Source organism: Panthera tigris, chromosome B1 (genome assembly GCF_018350195.1).
Source record: "Panthera tigris isolate Pti1 chromosome B1, P.tigris_Pti1_mat1.1, whole genome shotgun sequence".
Classification (NCBI taxonomy): Eukaryota; Metazoa; Chordata; class Mammalia; order Carnivora; family Felidae; genus Panthera; species Panthera tigris.
This window is the reverse complement of record NC_056663.1, coordinates 79,052,203-79,071,840: the sequence shown is the minus strand read 5'-3', so window position 1 is coordinate 79,071,840 and position 19,638 is coordinate 79,052,203. Positions and strand designations below refer to the sequence as shown.

The 19,638-nt window shown below is 38.7% G+C and overlaps 1 protein-coding gene across 4 annotated transcripts in view; it reads left to right on the top strand.

Moving 5' to 3' along the window:
* Positions 1-19,638, top strand: part of ARHGAP10 (Rho GTPase activating protein 10) — a 322,459-nt gene that overhangs the window by 92,074 nt on the left and 210,747 nt on the right. For 3 of the 4 annotated variants that reach the window (XM_042983812.1, XM_042983811.1, XM_007091814.3), the window contains exons 4-5: positions 10,812-10,883; positions 19,362-19,463. In XM_042983812.1, coding sequence (XP_042839746.1) covers positions 10,812-10,883; positions 19,362-19,463 — 174 coding nt within the window. Of the gene's footprint in view, positions 1-10,811; positions 10,884-19,361; positions 19,464-19,564; positions 19,586-19,638 lie in introns of those variants that run through there. The other variant, XM_042983813.1, reaches the window with a different exon arrangement.

Here is a 19,638-nt window from a genome sequence, read left to right as displayed (position 1 = left end):
GTTAACTCATTCCTAATATACCTAATCTTTGTTTGAAGATTCTTACTTTTTCCAAAGAATAATACAAATCTTTACTGGTTGAATCTACTGGATTTAAATAATTGGAGTAAAAGGGCAACCTTTAATGAAAGGCCTTCACAATTGATGCAAGCTTCCTTTTTTTTTTTTTCCCCTCTTCAGCTAAACACTAATACATTTGTAGAACATAGACATTAAGGGAAGCTTAAATTTTTTGTGATTCAGTGGCCTTTTTGTTTGTTTGTTTGTTTTTTGAGAGCCAGTTTATGGCCAGATATTCAGGTAATTAAGCCAGGGAGCAGAAATTGTCAGAAATTAGCTCAAATACTCTTGTTTTATTAAGGCTCTGTTCAGAGTTTACAATTGAAAGTTGACAAAAACTCTCATTGGAGGACTTTTTATTCTTGGCCTTTCAGAAGAAAACAAAGTGTGGTGACTGATCTAGTGAATTTGGAATATATATTTTACAAATTATAATTTCCAGACTGTTAAATTGGACTGCTGTGGTTTAAAAGAATCAGATGTTCAAGGAACCATTTTATATTAATTGGCTTTTAATTTTCAGGTTTAAACTCTGTAGAATTAATTTATAGCACCTCTGTACCTATGTCTCAGACCTTTGTACATGGGTTTATTAAGGTTCTTACCAGTTCTTAGCTGATAAGTTTGAGGTATCAACACTCTAAAATTTAATTTTGTTTTTACATTAGTTTTTTCTACCAGAAGGATTAGCTTAGCTTGAGCTGTGCTCACAAATAAAATAATATCCAGGGATTTATTTGGAAGTTAAAATTGCTTCTCGTGTGGCATTCCCTTCCTTTTTTTTTTTTTTTTTTTTTTTTTTGCTTGTGTTAAGTAGGTAGAGCGAACAAGCATTATTCCTTCTTTAAAGTTGAGAATATTCAGGTAACAAAAGAGAATTGTTTCTTTTATGGTCGAAAAACAGAAATGGTTGGGTCTGAGCCCAAATGAGAGAATGTTGGCCTCTTATTTGTCACTGGGGCTGGGCTCTTTTAGCACACCAATGAAATGTTTTTGTTTTTTTTCTCAGCATCAGAGCCTTCTGACTTCTTTCTCTTATAATTTTAGGTATTAAAAAATGGGAGGGCTTTATTGTGCATTTCAGTTTTCCTATTATAACTTGAGTCTGAGTTGATGGGAGAAAGCACAGTCCAGAGAAAGACTGGCTAGATAGAGAAAAAGGGGGGTAGCAAAGGATGAGTGTGAATGGGAAATAATCTAATTAATAAAAAATTATTTGGTTTAATCAGGAGAAAAATCTTGTTTGGGAATTGAGATGGATAGTACTGAAAGCATTTTGACACGATTGCGTACAGTTCGGAAATTTTAAAGAAATGTGAATCCTGTGTTAGTCTGTCCTCAGTTGCAAGGTCTGAGTCTTCTGAACAGAAAGGGAATTTATTTAAAGACTGTTCAGTAGCTTGTGGTATCTTCATATGGTTCTGAGAACTGAGAAAGATGCCCAGAGTTGCACTGCAGAGCTGGGTTTGGAGAAGATAGTCACCACCCTTGCCACGGGGTGTAGACAACAGAACATTCACCAACAATACCGCTGCCCCTGGTGGTGGTTGTAGAACTTCTACTTTTGCAAATGAGTTGCTACTACTCACCAGAATCTCTGGTCACTAGTTTCTGTAAGCACTGGCTTCCGAATCAAAGTCTGGGCTGGCAGAATCTGATTAGTGGCACTCTGGCCAGGTCCCACTACCTCACTACAAGATGGCTAGGAGAGCAAATGTCTGTCATTTCCAGCTTCCATAGTGGAAGTTGGGCTGTGCCTCATATGTTAGGAGAATTCTCAAACATAGGAAGGTGTTTCAAGTGGTGCGTATCCCAGAAGGACAGAGATCCACTACATATAATGTTTATGCCTGACTCTATGCAACATCATTTTCCCATGAGAAGATGAAACAAAAATGTTTTTGGATGGCTTGAATGTACGTACTTGTAGGTATGCATATGTATATCTACTAGATAATCACATGCCTACTTTCATTATTTAGTGAATTAAGTATGTGGCTATATTTTAAAATCAAATGATTAATGTATACTTTGGAAAAATTTCCCCCACTTATTTCATAAAAAAGTTATTCCAAGTCTTGACGACTTTTACATTAGTATGTTTATCACTGAGACATTCTGAATCTTTTGGCACAACTATCCAGAGTATGTCATGGCCACATCTGTCTGAATTCTTTCTGATACAGCACCTTTGAAAAATCTCTTTCTGCTGCTTTCTTTCAATATTTTATCTCAAGCTACAGATACCCATGTGTAGCACATTTGGACGATATCTTTTACAGATTTTATAAGACAGATGTATTTTCATGACTTACTATTAACTACTGCCTTGTTTCTTTTAAAGTGATCTTTATAAAAACACCAAACACTTAGAATTTGAGGTTTTCTCCAGAATAACTAAAGCTCTTAAATTTCTTAGCTTCCACTTGTTTTTGTAACCCAGAACTCTTTGTAAACTGCAAGTATCTGAAACTAGGTGTGATGGGGGCTGTTTCAGGCTGAGGACTGTTTCCTCAAACAGTCCTTTGTTGATCAAAATAATGGAAAGCACACTCCTTAAGGAGACTCTGAGAATTCTTATGTAGGGTTAAGTCCCTCTGACAATTTTGGGAAAAATATTTCTTATGTTCAGAAATATAAATATAATTTTATATATATCATATATATATGATATATATATCATATATATAGTGTTATATCCTGAGGTTCTGTTTCAAGAAAAAGTAAGAAACATGTTCTGTGATGTATCTTTGCTGTTATTCTTGATATTGGAGTTGGAAAGTAGAGTTTTCCATTTAGTCTAATGAAATGGGAAGTATCTGGAAGGTCATGGGAGAAAATAGTGGAAATTCTCCTTTGCTCTCAGATTATGCATTCCTCTGGGGTCAAGAACACTTGGAATCTAGGCTTAAAATAACAAGGGCCATGGGGAACAGACATAATTCCTTCTGTTTCATTAGACTCAGTCTATCCTTGTTAGTACTAAGTGATCAGAAGGGCGTGGTTTAGTACTTACACTGACATATTCACTGTATTATTTAGATTGAGACTTTAAAAAACTCTTAAAGATCTCATAGAATGTAGTTTTACCTTTTTACTGAATATGGGTTTCTAACCCCAAGCCCCATTCTCTTTAGAATTAGAACATCAGAACTTAGCCTGCCCTCAAATGGGCAGCCTTAAAACAGCAGCAGAGGTTCTTCCCCAGCCCAAAGTAGAGTCTGATGGTCTGCTGGGTAGCTGTCATTGCCAACAGATTTCTCAGCTACTGCTTGAACTGTGGGGGCAGGCAGAGATATCACCTTACCTTCTGTTTTCCTTTTAGCCATTGAAGTTCTCACATCCAGATGTCTAATGAAAGGGATTTCAGTCAGACCTGACTAGTTGGAAATATTTTAATCCCCCAGGCTGTTATAAAATAGTGTCATTCTTTTACTTGAATTGTGAAGTTTTAATGGATTCTGTGATTTGCCATTCAACACTGAAATGTGGCTTGCATTTCTGCTTCTCCCACCTCACATAGAATCCTAGAGCTGGATGAGACCCCAGAGGTCTCCTAGGCCAGCTTTTCCTCCTGCAGGCCTCTGTGATAGAGTGTCCCTGGGCATTGGTCACCTAGATTGTACTTGTTGATGGGAAAGGAGCTAGAGGTCAGACTTTGCCTGGTCCATGCAGGTCTTACTGAGCTCCCCTTGGGAGCAAACCCCAAATCTGCATTACAGCTTCTTCCCATTAGACCTGATTTTGTCTTCTTTAAGCAAATCAGAATGCTTTTTTCCTTCTTTCACTTAGCATCTGTTTAAATGTTTATAGGCAGCTTTCATGTTTCCTCTAAATATTCTCTTCCTCCCCAATTCTATTGAATGCCTCTGGTTTTCTTGTTCCTCCTACATTGTTTTAGCATTCTGGGCACATTCTTGCTTTACCCCAGTTAGAAAATGTCTTTTTTAAAATGCAATATCCATACTATTGAGATAGATTCTGATCTCACGGGACACCGTTGAATGATTGGCTTGTTTGGTTTGTACATAGCCAATGTATGAGTTCATTCTTTTCTAGGGCAACTTAGGACTCTTTTAAAAGACTCATGCTGAACATTCAGTTAACTCATTTTTAGGGACTAAAGCCCTTATTAAAGCCCGCTATAAATTCATATAAATTGTTAAGATAGTTTTTTTTTTTTTTTTTAATGCTTGCACAGTTGCTTTTCAACGCTGAAACCCACTGGCTTACTTATCCCATGCAAATCTATAACCTCAGTTGTAAATCCCTCTTTTCAGCTGGACAGCTACTTGAACTATGATTCTCTCATGCAACATTCAACCTTTCCTCCCAAATTTTGTTCCCCTGCAAATATAGTAAATGTATATTAAAATATACACTGGGGCGCCTGGGTGGTTCTGTTGGTTAAAAGTTCGACTCCTGATCTCAGCTCAGATCTTGATCTCAGGTTCCTGAATTCAGGCCCTGCATTGGGCTCTGCACTGGGAGTGAAGCCTACTTAAAAAGAAAAAAAAAAAAGAAAGAAAGAAAAAAAAGAAGAAAAGAAAAGAAATATGCAACCAGAGAAGAGTAAGTAGAACATCTTGGGATGTACTCAGGATGATTCTCTCACGCAGAGTTGAGCCAGCCATGGCCCACGCCCACCTCACCTCCTGTATTTGTAAATACATTTTTGCTGGAATACAGCTGTGCTCATTCACTTATATACTGTTTATGACTGCTTTTGGGCTACAATGGAAGAGTTGGGTAGTTGCAACTGAGGCTATATGACTGCAAAGCCTAAAGTATTTACTACCCAGCCTTTTATATAAAAAGTTGGCTGACTCCTGCCCTAAAGTGAAAGCATCTGGTAAATCAACACATTTTATATTCATGTAGATGCATTCTGTTTCTAAGCAAGACTATCCAAACCCTTTTCAAGGCTCATTAGTCAAAGCCTTTTCTGATTTCTTATTGTGGCTAGTTCAAGTATTTTATGGGGAATAATATGGTTACATAATCTTATAGGTGGAATATAAAATCACATTCTCTATTTGCTTTTTCTTTCTCTCTTTAAATTACCTGATTTCTACTGTATTAGTATTTGAAAGCTTTTCTCCATAGTATTACTTTCAGCTGTCTCTTTTAAATTGGGGAACTGTTACCACCAGAAATTTTCTTTAGGGTTTAAGAGCCATCCTTGATTTGGTATTCATTTGTCTCTGGGGAAGAATCATGTTTTGGCATTAGAACATTTCAGTAACACTTATTCCTAACAAATATTATATAATACTTCTGTGAAATTTTTAAAAGGAACTGAGAGATTCCATGGAGTGTCTAGTCTATTTTGAGAGGAAGAAGAAAACAATCCTTCTTGCTCAACCACCAGTGCCTTACTGAAACGTTGAGTAGCTTCTCTTGTTTTGTTTATTGAATAGAATGCTTAAGGCTCAGTTCAGAAGGTACATAACCAGATTTTAAAAGAAAAAATTGGTAATGAATTTTAAATTAAAGTTTTTTTTAATCAAAAAAGTTTTATGAAAGAGTTGGACATAGTGATAAGACAGCAACTCCTTTCTTATTCTGGAAATTTGCTTGTTAACTTGCAAACAGTAAGAAATCTCTCATACTGTTTTCCTTGGGAAAAAGAGTTAGACCTTGAGAGTCAGACACATGCTGCATCACGTTAATTATCCAAGTGAAGGACACATTTAATGACCTAAAATTACTTGTGTGTAGTCTTTGTGGGCCCCCTTTTGTAAAGGATGGTGTTTACGCCACACGATGAACTTTTAGGACTTGCATTTTAAAAGGCCTTTCTGTGTCTGTGTTATTAATGCCTGTATCTAGCATTTACTGAACATTTCCTAGATCCTATTCTGATGGCTCCTGGGGCCCATTGGATCTCTTCAGCCTCCTCTGCTGATTTTCAGCTGCATTAGTGACACTGAATTGCTTGCAGGTGTATGCCCTGAAATTGCTGTTTTCCTCTCCCCTTTATCCTTACTCTTTGACATCGCTTCTCGGCCTTTTGGCTGAGATCAAGTGTATCCTTACTCTTTGCCTGGAGAACTCGTATGTCCTATTTCGGGCTCTGTTTTATCCCCTTCCAGAAATCTCTTTTACCCAGTCAGCTCCCTCACCTGTGCAACTTGCCTGTGCTGTGCACACCACATCAGTACTATGCTGATATGTTCACATGTCCTGGAAATACTCTTACCTTGGTTAAACCTAACTGCTCACTCACTCCCTGCATTGCTAGAGAAAATCGCACAGCAAGGCAGATGGATGTCTTCCCAAACTGCTGCTCAGTTATTTCAAATGGCCTGTAGCCCTGCCTAGTAATGTTCATGTTTCTCTAGGAAGTGCTCTGCTCACGGTTTGTAATGATATTTTCCTTCATTCTCCTCACTATTCAAACTTTTTCCCGTGCTCAACCTCTCTTGTACGTGATCTTGCCTTGTATTTCATGGAAAAAATAACCATCAGGTAGCAACTCCCAGCCTCTCTTCATGAGATCTTCACACTCATTTGTATTGATACAGTACTTGTGTTCTTACTTGTTATTACACGGGAGGGGCAGATCCCTCCTCCTGTGACAGGTCAACACCCATGCATGGGCACCATCTCATCTCCTCCCACCTTAGAAATTTGGAACCGTCTTTTCAGGATTCTTCACGTGGGCATTTAGATGTTTTACTATCTTTTGGGTGTCTCCTAGTATCTTAGATTTAGCATAATTCCTTAGTGCTTGCTCCTAGCTGCTTTTGCTCATAATTTTCCTATTTCAATAAATAGTGTTTCTGGTATTCAGTTGTTCATGCCAGAAATCTGGGAGTGATCCTGGGAACGCCCACCTTTCCCACATTCAGTCCATCACCAGTTATTTTGATTCTATCTGCAGATATCTCTGAAAACTCTATTTTTGTTATCATGACCTTATTCCAGCCCCCCATCCTCTGTTATATGTACCATTCTAGAAGCCTCTTGGCAGGTTTCTCTCTTTCCATATTTCCTCACTTCTAATCTCTTTTTCTCAGAGAATCCAGAGTAATCTTTAAAAGATCTAAATAATCATTGTGTTAGTGCCTGGCTTAAAAACCTTCCGTGGCTTACATCATACCCAAAATGAAAGAACTCATTCCCTGGGCTCTCAAGGTCCTATATGTTCTGGTCCCTTGCCTTCACTCCTGTCTTTCCATTTACTTCTCTGTTCTTTATGTCCCGGCCACACTGGCCTTTTGCTATTTCCTGTCATATACAAATTTCTCACCTCAAGCCTTTACCTCTGCTGGGTTCAGGCTGAAAACAATTTCCCTTGCTCTCTGCACCTCTAATTCCTTCTCATCTTTCATATATGCACTTAAATGTCATTTCTCCTCCCTGCCTTTTTTTTTTTTTTTTTTGGCATCTTTTAATCTCATTTTTAAAATTTACATCTAAATTAGTATATAGTGCAACAATGATTTCAGGAGTATCTACTCCTTAATGCCCCTTACCCATTTAGCCCCCTCCCACAACCCCTCCAGTAACCCTCTGTTCTCTATTTAAGAGTCTCTTATGTTTTGTCCCCCTCCCTGTTTTTATATTATTTTTGCTTCCCTTCCCTTATGTTGATCTGTTTTGTGTCTTAAAGTCCTCATATGAGTGAAGTCATATGATGCTTGTCTTTCTCTGACTAATTTTGCTTAGCATAATACCTTCTAGTTCCATCCATGTAGTTGCAAGTGGCAAGATTTCATTCTTTTTGATTGCCAAGTAATACTTCATTGTGTGTACTCCATTGTGTGTACATCTTCTTTATCCATTCATCCATCAGTGGACATTTGGGCTCTTTCCATACTTTGGCTGTTGTTGATAGTGCTGCTATAAACATCGGGGTGCATGTGTCCCTTCCAAACAGCATACCTGTATCCTTTGGATAAATACCTAGTAGTGCAATTGCTGGGTCATAGGGTAGTTCTATTTTTAGTTTTTTGAGGAACCTCCATACTGTTTTCCAGAGTGGCTGCACCAGCTTGCATTCCCACCAACAGTGCAAAAGAGATCCTCTTTCTCCGCATCCTTGCCAACATCTGTTGTTGCCCGAGTTGTTAATGTTAGCCATTCTGACAGTTGTAAGGTGGTATCTCATTGTGGTTTTGATTTGTATTTCCCTGATGATGAGTGATGTGGAACATTTTTTCATGTGTCGGTTGGCCATCTGGATGTCTTCTTTGGAGAAGTGTCTATTCATGTCTTTTGTCCATTTCTTCACTGCATTATTTGTTTTTTGGGTGTGGTGTTTGATAAGTTCTTTATAAATTTTGGATACTAACCCTTTATCTGATATGTCATTTCCAAACTTCTTCTCCCATTCTGTTGGTTTCCTTTTAGTTTTGCTGTTGTTTCCTTTGCTGTGCAGAAGTTTTTATTTTGATGAGGTCCCATTTTTGCTTTTTTCCCCCTTGCCTCTGGAGACGTGTTGAGTAAGAAGTTGCTGCGGCCAAGATCAAAGAGGTTTTTGCCTGCTTTCTCCTCGAGGATTTTGATGGCTTCCTGTCTTACATTTAGGTCTTTCATCCATTTTGAGTTTATTTTTGTGTATGGTATAAGAAAGTGGTCCAGGTTCATTCTTCTGCATGTCACTGTCCAGTTTTCCCAGCACCACTTGCTGAAGAGACTGCCTTTATTCCATTGGACATTCTTTCCTGCTTTGTCAAAGATTAGTTGGCCATACGTTTGTGGGTCCATTTCTGGGTTCTCTATTCTGTTCCATTGATCTGAGTGTCTGTTTTTGTGCCATTAAATGTCATTTTTTGGATGGAGCTCTCTTTGGGTAGTTTCTTCCTTATAAATCCTCTACTAAATTCCTCACCTTAGTTCTGTTCACCATTCGAAGGAATTACTAGAATTTGCAGCTACACGTTTTCTTACATGTTCCCGTATGCATCATGTCTTCCCTGCTAGACAGTAAGTTCCAGGAGGGCAGGGACTGTACTTACTTTGTTCATAGTTGTGTCTCCAGCACCTGGTGCTGAATGCTCAGCAGATACTTGTTTCATGAAATACAGGGTTTATTGTGATGACTGCTTGGAAAGGGGAAGTCCTGTTTGGTACTTCATTGCAATGTTGTACATTGGTTAAGGTTAAGCTTGGACTTACATGATTTTGAATCTCTGCTCCTATCTTCTGTGAACTTGAGCACTTATTAGCCTCTGTGTTCCCAGCACTGTCATGCTGGGGTGACTTCTTTCTTGAGTGGGCCATCCACCCTGGAGAATGTATTTATATATATACTTATATGTAGGTTTATTCGGAAAAGGAGTAGGCTAGGCAGTGACACTGGTGCTAATAGAAATGCGCCTTAAATTATTGTGAGATGTTGTGTGTCAGATGGAGCCCTTTAAAAACGTATGGCAGAACTTCTCATATCTGCTGGAGGCATTCCATATTGTTCTGAGTAGTTGGGATTCCTGGCATGTGCTTTGTCCCTGCTCTGTTCTTTAGGACAAAGGGCTTTCTGGTTTGCCATTGTTGTAGGTCACATGGTCAACAACATAGGGAGGATAAAATGGATGTAGTATTTTGAAAGTGATCCTTTTCCCCTGACTAGTTGTTGCTCTTCTTTCTTTTAGTTCTCTGTTGCCCCAGCTCCTTGATAGTTAAGTTATAAATTCTCAGAGTGGGAGTGAGTGGAACCTAATTTGTGGCCTGGGGAAGAGAGTTCGAACTCTAGGCATCTCGAGTAGGCATAGTCATTTTTTGAGGATTCCCTATCTTGAGTAGGCATAGTCATTTTTTGAGGATTTCTTTGGGAGAAATCCTTATCTAATGGAATATTGCAAAGGAGCTTTTGGTTAAATTCAGAATCCTTTACTTTTCTAAGTAACTTAGTTTTTCTGTAATTTAAAGCTTGGATTTCTGGAAGCCTTTGTGTGTGTGTGTGTGTGTGTGTGTAAAAAGAGGCATGAAACTTTCTTGTAAAGTGTTGTGAAGTTTCCTTTTCTATTCTGGATATTTCTGATCTTCCAGAAATACAGGGTGAGAAGACCACTACTCACCTGCATACTCTTCAGTGCATTTTCGTTAGGTAAATATTCCCTGTGATTTTCATTTTCAGCATTGTTTGTTGCATGTTCTTGTCTTCAAAGGAAAAGCCCCAAAGCAGCCAATAGAAGAACAAGTGGTTGGAGTGTGTATATGGCTCCTACCACATTGACCTCCTTCTGTACTGTTTGCCAGCATGCCCAGTATTTACTTTGTTGTGAGCTCCAGGGACTCTGCTTTGCATATACACCTTCAATCCTTATGAGTAATTTTCAGTCAGACTGAGTGTGTAAACTTGTAGCCACAAACTGAGTCCTTACATAATGTAGTCTGATCACTAGTAAAGGAATGTAATTGACTTGTAAATTTCTGAGGAGGGGGAGGGAAAAAAAATCTCCAACAGAAGTGTTCTGTTAATGAATGTGATAGACCCCTTTGTTGTTTAAAGACAACCGGCTTGCTATTTCCCTGAAGAAAGAGCTGTGTTGGGACTGTTTCACATTTCCCTGGCACATTGCCCCACCTCCTCTTCCCTGAAAATATTTATGGAGATCCAGTGTGTTAATAAATTTAGAAGTCATTTGATGGTTGCATTGGCAGCGTGAGATAAAGTAGTTAAAATATGTTGTTCATTTTATTTCTGGGTGGGGTGGAAGAGGGAAATGAAATACTGACTTTTTTTTTTTTCCCTCTTTGGAAACCTAATACGATGTTCTTTTGTTATCATTCTCATTCTCTAGGCATTAAGTGTAACCGAAACCCTGATTAAACCTTTGGAAAAATTCAGAAAAGAGCAACTTGGAGCCGTAAAGGTTTGTGTCTAATTTGAGCACACTTGTACGTGGAAGATGGACGTCCCTCTGCTGCTTCACTGTCCTCTCGATTCGCATTTGGCGGCTTGGAAGGAGATGCTGGAGTAAACCATCTGTTGTTTTATGTTGTAAATGTGCTTTTTCCCCTTGGGGGGTATGAAATTGTAAACCAAACAAAAACACCTGGACGGGATAGTAAAACCTCTAGCAATCTTTGGCTACACCTTCCCACATAGAGGTTTGAAAATATCTTTAACCAGACCTTACATGCACTCAGAATAGATGCATCTTACCTCTGTGAGGAGTACACTGATTTCCTCATACGCCTCAGTTTTATGGAGGAGTGTAGCGTTATGTGAGGGTTTAAGATTAGAAATGCCGCTACACCATGATGCCGTTGAAACTAGGAAGAGAATATTAGGTTTTGGGGACATAATTTCCTTCAATGTAACACAGATTTACTGAGCTTCTCTTAACGCGCCAGTGTTGTTAGAGATAGGTGCCGGGGATTCAGAGGTGGGTGAACAACAGCCCGCACTCAAGGATCTGGAAGTTAGCCAGGATTTCTGGGAACAACTTGGTGACTTTACCACAGGGAGCCTGAGATCTATTTAGCAACTTCCAATACTAATGAGCTTTGCAATTATCCCAGAGAAGTAATTTCCACCAACCTTTCCTGAATTTTGTGCATTCACCTGAGGGACAAAAAGTACCAATCATGTGTTGACTCTTTTTGGCTTGGCCCGGAAGAGAATAACATCACTTTTAGGTAGGGAAGAGAGTTTTTACATTTGGATTCTCCCCACTCCCCACCAGTGGCTTGGGGTTGTGAAGCTTTTTTTTCTTCATCTTCCTAAGCAAAATATTAAAATGGTTTTGTACAAATAAACTCTGTGGCTTCAATGACTGTAGCTATACAGATGGGCCCAAAGAGTGCCAGCTTTTTAGTTGCTATTTAAAGAATCATTTCTCCTGTGACTTGTTAAAATATTAGATACATTTCCTTTTAGCATACTATTTTACCTTTTTAATGAAGGGCTATGTTTTCAGAGGAGATTAGTCAGGCACCCTCTAAGTCCTCTTCCTGGATTGTTTGCTGAGTTCCATGAAGCTGACTGTGTCTTCTGGATTTGCAGCAGGACACTGGAGGTCTCCTTTCACACCTGTGACCTTGGGCAGATAATTGGCTTTATAGTTCCTTATCTGTAAAATGAGAGATTTGAGGATTTGACTGCTTTACTTTGTATTTTATGATTCTGTTTTCTCTGATCTTGTCTTTAGGCTGTTTTAAAGCTCGAACACCTTGACTGTTTGTTTTCTAACACTTCATTAGCAGGTACTGAATGTAAACAGTGTCCGTTTCTTATTAATTGGATGATGGTGGTGGTGAGTGAGGATTATATTATGGAAATGGGAAATGAATATGACTTAATATATTTTCTTTTTTATTTGCCATCCACCCTACTGTTTTTTGTTTGTTTTTAAGTAGGCTCCATGCCCAATGTGGGACTTGACCTCACAGCCCTGATAGACTATGTTCTAGCAACTGAGCCAGCCACGTGCCCCCTTACTGAGTTTTTATACATTTCTAACCTTGAATTTTCTATTGACTGACTCCTTCTCCCTCTAAAACTTTTCCTGTTTCTAATGTTGTACTTGTTCAGAGTATATATCCAGCAAGCACCTTGCAGAATAGCTTGCCATGTTAAAAGAAGTTATTTTAATAATTTTAGTCTATGCCTTGAGTTGTTTCATGGCCAGATTCCATCCTGAAGTCCCCCCCTTTTTTTTATTCCTTCATTGTTCACTGTCTTTAAGTTTGTGAAGGATTTATCATATGTTCTTGTTCAGTACAGTATGTGTGTTGGCTGTCATACTATGGATACTATTTGAGGAGGCAAGTCCTTGTGGGTCACAGGGAGAAGGCCTTTTTTACTCAAAGTTTTATATGTTAAAGAGTAGAGAATGGTGATGTTCTAGGTTATATAGTGTGCTATGTAAGCATCTGTCTCTAGACGTTCAGTGTTTAAATCTAGATTGTTCTGTGTTGAAGAGAAAAAGGCTGTGCTTTCTTTATTTACTACTGGCCTCCACTCTTGTCTTAATATATAAAGTATCTGATAAATAACCTATTCCACTGATAATTCTAGAAGAGGGTTTGTATAAAGGTTTGTAATCTGGATCTTTGGTTTTCTACATCTGTACTTCTTGAATATTTCATCATGTTTTGACAAACCTATATTTTTATTCACTCATTAATTGGGACACTTAAAAATAACTTTATGTAAGTTAAAGGTCTTTTTAAAAAAGCAGTTTTTATGTGGGGATTAAAAAAAAAAAAGCCTTTAAAAGTTGACCACAGCAGAATGTTTCAGATCTCCTTGTTAGAATGTGGATCTTCTCTTTCTCTTCTCCTTCCCCACCTGGTGTGTCCTACCCTCTGCCTTTCAACTGGAGCTGTTTCCGTTCTGTTCACTCTTAGTTTCTCGGGTTTCCAGAATCTCAGTGACGTGTTTAATTTGTGGTTTTAATATGTCTGAACTGCTAGGTTTTTGCAAGCTGGATTTTTCAAAAGCCCTGAGCTATTCTTTTCTACTGTTGGCCTCCATATGGATTTGTTCTCCTTCCATCATATGTGTTTGGTTTGGGCTCATTCCTTGGTTCTTGGAGGTTCTGCTGATTTTCTTCCATGCTTGCCGTGTTCTCCTGTCTGTTGGAAAAATTCCATTTCTCGTCGTAGGACACAGGTCCTTCTGTGCTGTGTCACATGAGGTTCCTGTTCAGAGTTCCCTTCACAGCCTCACTCAGCTTTTACTTCCTCTGCAGCTCTTTCCTTTCCCCAGGGGCTTGTCACTTACCCTAGTGTCTGCACAACACTTTATCCAGAGCCATTGCTCATTAAGTGTCGAATTAGCCACTTAGTCAAATTAGGAAACTAGTATGGGCCCTGAACGACATAGGAGCCTAGTAGGCCGTTGTGTAAACTCTGTAAGAAATATCCCAACTTGCTATGACTTACATTGGAGAATTTAAGATTTCTCTTGTAGAGATTGGAACAATCTAGTAATGAAAATGTGGCCTCATGCAGGTGGCAGCATGCATGCAAATATCAAACAGATGCAAGTAAACTATTGATAATCGAGCCAACTCAAATGCTAGTCTGAAAGAGCCAATTACTATTTTATTCACTGGAATAAAAAAATGTAACCAGAAGGGTTGAAAAAGATGTTCATTTCATATATTATAACTTACAGCCTCAGCCTTTCAGAGACCCTTGTGCCAAATTTCTTTTATATTTCTTTCCAAGATTATATCTAATGACTAAATATTTAATAAAAGTTGACTTCCTGAGATTCTGTAAATGACTGCAGTGAGTGAATATGAGTGAAAAGCAAATCTACTTAAATAATTTCTCAAATTATGTTTGACAAAGCAGAAAAAAATGTTGACTTAATTATATTTTTTTCATTTTAGTTATAAAACACCAGCACCTATCATAAGGGAAGAGTCCCAGTATACAACTATGAATTAAAACACTAGTTGGCCTTCAAGACATGGTCAACTCTGAGTGTGGGGGAGATGCAAAACAAAACAAAACAAACCAAAACAAAACAAAACACTAAAAAGTGCTATAATTGAGGTAAGCATAGGTGCTCTGGAACATGCCCTATTGTCTCAACTTGGAGTGCCAGGAAAGTCTTTCAGGAAGACCTGATTCCTTCTTTTTTTTTTTTTTTTTTTTAAATTTTTTTTAACGTTTATTTATTTTTGAGACAGAGAGAGACACAGCATGAACGGGGGAGGGGCAGAGAGAGAGGGAGACACAGAATCGGAAGCAGGCTCCAGGCTCTGAGCCATCAGCCCAGAGCCCGACGCGAGGCTCGAACTCGCGGACCGCGAGATCGTGACCTGAGCTGAAGTCGGACGCTCAACCAACTGAGCCACCCAGGCGCCCCAAGACCTGATTCCTTCTTGTTTGAATCCCATTTCTGCCCGTAAGCTAGCTGTGTGGATTCGGGCATTCATGGTCTCCAGCTCTCAATTTGCTGATCTTTACAATGAGGCTAATGACCCCTGTCTCAGAAGGTTTTTGTGAGGATTAAATGAACTTGATAGTGTATTTCCCATGCCTCGAGTGGGGCCTGGCCTACATGGTTGCAGTTTATCTTATTATCCCATTTATGGCTTGCTCTGTGTCAACTTGCCAAACAAGAACCGCTCAGGTTTTTGTCTACTCTCTGGATGCTGCAAGCTTCAGAGGTGACATGCCAGAGTACCGTGGCTTATGACCTTCCTGGCCAGGTAGTGCGAAGATGATGGATAGGTGACCCTGCACAGTAGCTCAGGGTATCCGTCAACTTTGTCATTTTTGGTGCCACTGCAGCCACAGGCTTCCTTCTCTCATCCTCTGACAGATGTCTCCTGGGTGTGGAGTTAGGTGCTGGATTCTGTGGGGGAGGGAAAGCTGAATTCTCATTTCTTTGGGTAGGCTGCAGGGACTTAGAGAAAGGGGGAGAGTGAGGTTGGATAAGGCAAGTGAGTTGTCAAACAGGGAGAGGTGACATTTGGTGCAGAAGTTAAGGGAGGGTGTGCTGTTTTCATCACCATTGAGTGGTAAGGGGGCGCTTCATGGATGAGATGGCATTTTTATCTGGGCTTGCAGGATGTTGGTAGACCAGGGGAGGGTAAGAACAGAGATTACAGAACAATTGGGTATCAGGCTTGGACATCAGGATTGCAGTTTAAAAGGTGTTCCTGCCAAGTATATGTGTAATATGAATCTTGTTTCTTGCATGGGTGGTATTCCCCCCCCCTCACCCCACCCCCATTCTCCTTACTTAAATAAGGGAGGAAGAGTTGGAATCTCTAAGAAAGTATTTAGTTCTCCAAACTAGTCACGCCTTATTATTTTAATGTTTATCGTTGTAAAATAAGCTCTTTCATTTCCTCATCCCAGGAAGTTTGTAAAATAACCAAAACATTTTTAAAAAGTTACCTGGTAACTTTAAAAAGTTCCCCCCTTTTTCCAAAGCAAATTCTAATGCTCTAAAGAAATGTGGACAATTCACAATCTCAAGCTCTTGTGAATTCTTTATATATTCCTTATTCATTTTTCCATGGAAATACTAATATGTGATTTTAGCAGAAAATTGGTTAATCTTAAGAGTGTTTTTACGTATTAGGAGTATTTACTTCTTTTCTTATATATTAATTGCATCTTCTCCCTGCTTTGTCGTTGGTCTTTTAGCTTGTCTGTTGTGTATTTTTTGATATTTAGAAGTTCTCATGGCTTCTTCCATTTCTTTTTTGCTTAAAAAGTATTGTCTGTTGTGAGATCTGATGAAACTGTTCTTTTTTACGGCTTCATTTTTTACTCGTGACTCTTTCAATCCATCTGGAATTAATTTTGATATGAGACATAGTTCTCTATTTCCAAGTAGTTAACTAATTATACCAACACCATTAGTTGAATAATATTTTTTATCCAGTGATTTATGATACAACCTTAAAAAGTATGTTTACTTCTAATATATTTAAAATACTAAGTTTTGTTTCTTAGGTTTCTGAATTCCCTTTACCATTTATACAGCATACACCTTATTTGGTTTCACTGTTGTTTTTTTTTTAATGTTTATTCAGTTTTGAGAGAGAGAGAGAGAGAGAGAGAGAGAATATGAATATGAATATGAGTGGGGAAGGGGCAGAGAGATTGGGAGACAGAATCTGAAGCAGGCTCCCGGCCTTGAGCAGTCAGCACAGAGCCCGATGCGGGGCTTGAACTCATGGACCATGAGATCATGACCTGAGCTGAAGTCGGCTGCTTAACCCACTGAGCCACTCAGGTGCCCTGGTTACACTATTTTAAGTAATAACTGTTCTTTACTTTTTTTGGGGGGGGGGGGTTGAGGGGGTCATGGGGCATGGGCATAGGTTTTGTAACCAATTACAAGCTGACTTTCAGTGAATCATAGTTAACCTGTAAACATAATTTTGTTTGTCTTACTCATGTTAAAATGTAAAAAAAAAAACAAAAAAAACCGATTGCCACTATTTTATTTTTTTTAATGTTTGTTTATTTTTGAGACAGAGAGAGAGCATGAGCAGGGGAGGGGCAGAGAGAGAGGGAGACATAGAATCTGAAGCAGGCTCCATGCTCTGAGCTGTCAGCACAGAGCCCAATGCAAGGCTTGAACTCATCAACTGATGAGATCATGCCCTGAGCCGAAGTCAGATGCTCAGCCGACTGAATCACCCAGGTGCCCGGTAGCCACTATTTAAAAATCACTGGGTTTTTCAGCTGTTCCAGAAAAATCAGATGACATGGCTTGTATACTAGCCTATACTCCCATGTGTAACACAAAAGCCATATGAGCACAAAGAAACAATACTGCCCTGTAATGGCATTGAGAACAAATGCAAGAAGAAATAATTTTATTTAGGTCTTAAGATTTAAAAACAAAACACAGCAGCATTTGTATAACGCCATACCACATGTGGACGAATGCATTTCCACTCTCGTTGGTGGGTGGAATGTTCTTTCTTGGCTGAATTCTTTCTGCATAAAGCCTTTGATACCCCCGCTTTCTTTCATTCTCAACTTTACCCACGTGTTAACTTACAAACCCCACTGCTGCTGAGTGTGCCGGGTGTTTTGACTGCTCTTTTTAGCATCACTGCTTCCTTTGTCCTGTTCTGTGATTCTGATGAAATCAAATGCGTAAAAATATTTTCAGTGTTCCTGGTAAGTACGAATCTGCACTAGGGAGCATTTTTTACTACACGATCCTGCCTTGCGGTAACCATGTGGTGAATGCAGCGGAATGCCTTCTCTTCCTGTTTTGTTTGAACGTGAGAAACATGCTCAGAGAACGCTGTGAGGCTGGTGCAGTCACAGTCCTAAGTAGCCAGGATGAGAGCTGGTTTTCTCACACCAGATCCAGCATGCATTCTACCATATCAGCTTGTTAAAATAGTGGAGATTCTGAAACAGTGGCCATATGTTTGTTTTACTTTATTTTTCTGTGAGTCACCAAAATAGTTGATGAAAACTGTAGTAATAAAAAGCAGAAAAGAGAGTAACTGTATTCATGCCTTAAACTTTTTTTTTTAAATAGCTGTAAATGAAACCTAGAGAGCATAAAGAAAAAGTGCTTCTGTGTCAACAAAAGTGTGACTGTTGTCACACGTAGGTGATCCATAGGGTCACAGAATTTTAGGATTGGATCTAAAAATGAGCAAGTACAAAAAAAAAAATCCCTGACTTCTTCAGTAAGAAAACTAAAGTTCTGTGTTGTGAATTTTTTTTCAAAGTTGTGTAGCTAATTTGTAATTCAACTTGGAATAGAAATGGGAAGAAACATCCGTTCTTGAGACTGTCTTCCCTCCGTGTGGGATGAGCCAGCAGAGGCTCTGTCCTCGGTTCCCACAGTTTTTGTAGTCCCATGTCCTGAAAAAATAATGACAAATGTGAAGAAACAGACTTCTCACGTGCTTTGTTCAGTCTCTTTGCCTAATAAGAAAAAGATCATATCAGAAAAGATGGGAAATGTTCGTTTTTGCTTTAGAAAATAGAAGTTGGAAAATAGGGAAGAGAATGTTCCTTTCCAGGAGCCCTTGGAGAGTTAGGGAGAGTTTGAAGTTAATGGAAACATTTTGAGGGCATGAGGACATAGTGTGCTCTTGTTGGTGCTCAGAAATGTTTATTAAAAATCCACTTAAATTGGCAGAGGATATCGTCTATCTTTTCTGTATTTAACCTAGGATACTTGTTTTCTCAAAAAGCTTCTATCGACAAAGGAAGCAAATGCTGGTTCTAGGCAGTACCTGAGAAATGTTTGTAATGCTAATCACAGAGTCTCAGTACAAAGGTGTCAGTGTTTACCTTATGCCCTGTAGACTGATCTATTGATACATATTCTGAATAGTGTTACAGAAATCACTGGGAAAGTTTGGGAAAGGAGATGATGTTTCTGATCAGAGGGTCTTACTGTTATATTCACACTGGACAATTAAAATCTTTCCCAAGATTTTCCCCCCAATTGTGATGATGCTTCCTTTTTTTATGTAGACTAAAATTTACTCAGTTTTAAAAGAATCCCATTTCTATGCCAAAATCTGCACAAGTTTGCTGTTTTAACCCTGTGTTCTTTTTTATTATTATTTCTTTTAATGAGGGACAAGTGACATGGTGTTAATTCTAAGCACTAAGTATGAAGAGTTGAAAACTAATGTGCTCGGTAAAAAGCCCATTAAAGGAAAAAAAGAAAAGATGAGTGACTCTTTAATCCTAACGCTGCTTTGATGATTCGTAAGCAGTGGCATGGGTACAGATAGATTTTTCAGATAGCTTCCTCACACTCAGTGGTACTTTATTTATTTTTAGATACTATTCATATCTTGAGCTTCCTAGTAGATAAACTTTGCACATACATTTTCCCTCCTGTTTAATCATAGTTGTCTGTGTTTTCTGACTTGTAGGAAGAAAAAAAGAAGTTTGACAAAGAAACAGAAAAGAACTATAGTCTAATTGATAAGCATTTGAATTTATCAGCCAAAAAGAAAGACTCACACTTACAAGAGGTATTGTTTTTATTTTTCTGTTAATTTGTTCCTAAATTCAATGAGCAGTGCATGTCTTTTCCATTTAAAGTGTGCTTTTCTTTTGTGAACTTTTCATCTAGGGATGAAAAAAAAACGAAGAGGTAATGCCATGAATTAAGGGGAGAAAAAAAAGTTCTTGTGGAACAAGACGCAA